Genomic DNA, 2750 nt, shown 5'->3' with positions numbered 1-2750 from the left:
AGAGGTTAGGAATATTTGATTAAAGCTAAATGATCAAAGATGGATCGCGAAATGAGCTATCGAAAAGATGCTGACGGCTAAGTGAATATTTCCAATCGTTTCTCAGATACATGGTGTTTTGTGCCCGATACCTCCAATTTTCGATATTTTTGCTTCTATCTTTTCAGTGGTTAGAAATATTTGAATAAGTCATTATTGAATGATAGAGCCCCAAATGGTCTTTCAAAAAGATTCTGAAGACTGACTGCATATTTCAAACCGTTATTGAAATACAGGGCGTTTTACCCTTTGAACTTCAACACACTATTTTCTCGTTTCAATCTCTTTAGAGGTTGGAATGTTTGCAAAACCAATATGCTCAAAGACAGTACTTATCAGGGACTATCGAAAAAGTCCTGACGACTAGGTGATTATTTTCAATCGTTTCTTAGATACAGGGCGTTTTGTGCTGGGTACCTCGATTTTTTGGAATTTTTGCTTCCATATTTTCAGAGGTTAGGAATATTTGGTTAAACCTAAATGACAAACAAGCGATTGCGAAATGAACTATCGAAAATGTCCAGAAGACTGATTCGATATTTCGCACAGTTTTTGAGATACAGGGTGTTTTGTGCTTCAAACACCAACCTTGCATAACTTTGCTTGTATCTGTTTAGAGGTTAGAAATATTTGATAAAATATCCTAACCTCCATCCTATAGCACTATTCAAAACTTTTTGATCGCTGACTGGATACTTCAAAGCGCTTTTGCAATACAGAGGGTTTTACCCTTTGAACTCTTTTCAGGAGGAAATTTCTGCAAAAATCTCGATCGACAGACAGTCCTCGACTTGGGCTATCGAAAAGGTTCTGGAGACTAAGTGAAAATTTCCATTAGTTTCTGAGACACAGGGTGTTTTAGGCTTCAACGACCCAAAAATTTGCTTTGATTGGCTCTCTGGAGGTACAAAAGGACAAAACCCAATTGATCGACGAGAGTTTTCGATTAGGGCCTTCAAAAAGATCCATAGAAGTCACTGGATCTCTAGAACCTTTTCTGAGATAGGTACAGACAGAGTGTTTAGGCTTGGAGGATTGCGAAAGATCCTGGCCAATTTTGCCTGTATCTCTTTACAAGTTAAGAGTTTTCATATCCAGTCAATGATTTAGGAGAAATAAGAGTTCCAGACACCCCAAAAGGGGGGAAACTATTCCCAAATCATCCAGTTTTGACCCAAACCTCCATATCGAGAAAAAAAATAAGTTTTTGATCACTTACTTGCTGAGAGAGTTCCTGCTGCACTCATCCTGTTTCTGGGCGTCGCCGCCGGACTAATGTTGTATCCGGTGGGGTCCGCATAGGAAAAATCCTGATATGTGATTGGGCTGTAAGTTCCAGGTCGGGGGGTGTTTTGGAACCCCGAGAGCCGATTGAAGGCGGGCAGGGAGGCATTGGAGGCGGCCGAGACCCCATTGGGGTCACTCAAAACGCCTCCACTTGTATTGACTGCAACAACGTCATTTTTTAAATAAATTTTTTATCAAATTAATCAGTATTTTTCAACGGAAAAAACGAGAGGTCAGGGTTGATGTTGATAATTCGGCGTATGCAGTGTGGATGACACTGGTGAATTTTGTTTCTAATCGAGAAGGTCGCGGCCTCTGGATCGCCTGCCTGCAGATTGGCTGTTGAAAATGGCAGCAGCTCAGCCAGAATAAATATTATGTGCGGTCGTTGCGATGGAACAGAGTTAATTGGGTGCAAAGCACCTAAAACTGGGTGATTAGTGGATGGAATAACCTGCTTGAACCGGCTGCGAATGACAATTTAACATGATTTTCCTGAACGATTAACATTCAATTTCCACCTTGAGCAATTGGCAGGCCAGTGATTTCGGCATGTTCCATCACGGGAGGCTCGCTTTGCGTGTTAACGAGCTCCGGTTTGTTCACGATATTTCGATTTCACGTGTTGATGCCACTAATTGAAATTGTTTTTGGTGCAAACACTCGAATCGTGAACTATTCATAAGATCAGCGAGCAAACACTCGGACGAGTTTTGCTTCTAGCTCTTAAGAGGTTGACAATTTGCAATTAAACCTGAGTAGGAAAATACAGGGTTTTAGACGCGCTATCGAAAAGGTTCCGAAGACTGACTGGATATTTCGAACGGTTACCGAGCTACAGGGTGTTTAATGCTTGAGACCTCCCATTTTTAATATTTGCTTTCCGCTTTTTAGAAGTTAGAAATTTGCGATTTACATTTAGTGGAAAGTGCAGTTTTCTAGTCGCGCTAGCGAAATGGTTCCGGAGACCGACTCGATATTTCAAACCGTTGCTGAGATACAGGGTGTTTTATGACAGGGACCGCACATTTTTTGAAAAGTTTGCTTCCACTTTTTAGGAGGTTAGGAATTTGCGATTTAATCTAATCCAGAAATACAGCTTTTCAGAAGCGCTATCAAAAAGGTTCTGAAGAGTGACTAGATTTTTCGAACCATTACCGAGATACAGGGTATTTTATGGCTAAAACTGCACATTTTTCAATTATTTGCTTCGATTTTTTAGAGGTTACGAATTTGCGATTTAAACTAAGCAGGAAATACAGCTTCTTAGAGAGGCGCTAGCAAAAAGGTTCCAAAAACTGACTGGATTTTTCGAATCGTTACTGACATAAAGTTTTGCACCTAAAACTGCACATTTTTTAATTATTTGCTTCGATTTATTTAGAAGTTACGAATTTGCGATTTAAACTAAGCAAACAATACAG

General features: G+C 40.1%; 1 protein-coding gene across 1 annotated transcript in view; it reads right to left on the bottom strand.

Annotated features, from left to right (window-relative positions):
- The window catches only part of LOC109542390 (GATA-binding factor 5-B), a 46742-nt gene that overhangs the window by 12745 nt on the left and 31247 nt on the right, over positions 1-2750 (bottom strand). Inside the window, exon 5 of the mRNA XM_019911595.2 lies at positions 1259-1486. Coding sequence (XP_019767154.2) covers positions 1259-1486 — 228 coding nt within the window. The remainder of the gene's footprint in view (positions 1-1258; positions 1487-2750) is intronic.

This window comes from Dendroctonus ponderosae, unplaced genomic scaffold (genome assembly GCF_020466585.1).
Source record: "Dendroctonus ponderosae isolate FM_Combo_2020 unplaced genomic scaffold, Dpon_F_20191213v2 Dpon_F_20191213_11, whole genome shotgun sequence".
In the NCBI taxonomy this organism is placed as follows: domain Eukaryota; kingdom Metazoa; phylum Arthropoda; class Insecta; order Coleoptera; family Curculionidae; genus Dendroctonus; species Dendroctonus ponderosae.
This window is presented reverse-complemented; position numbering and strand designations above follow the sequence as displayed.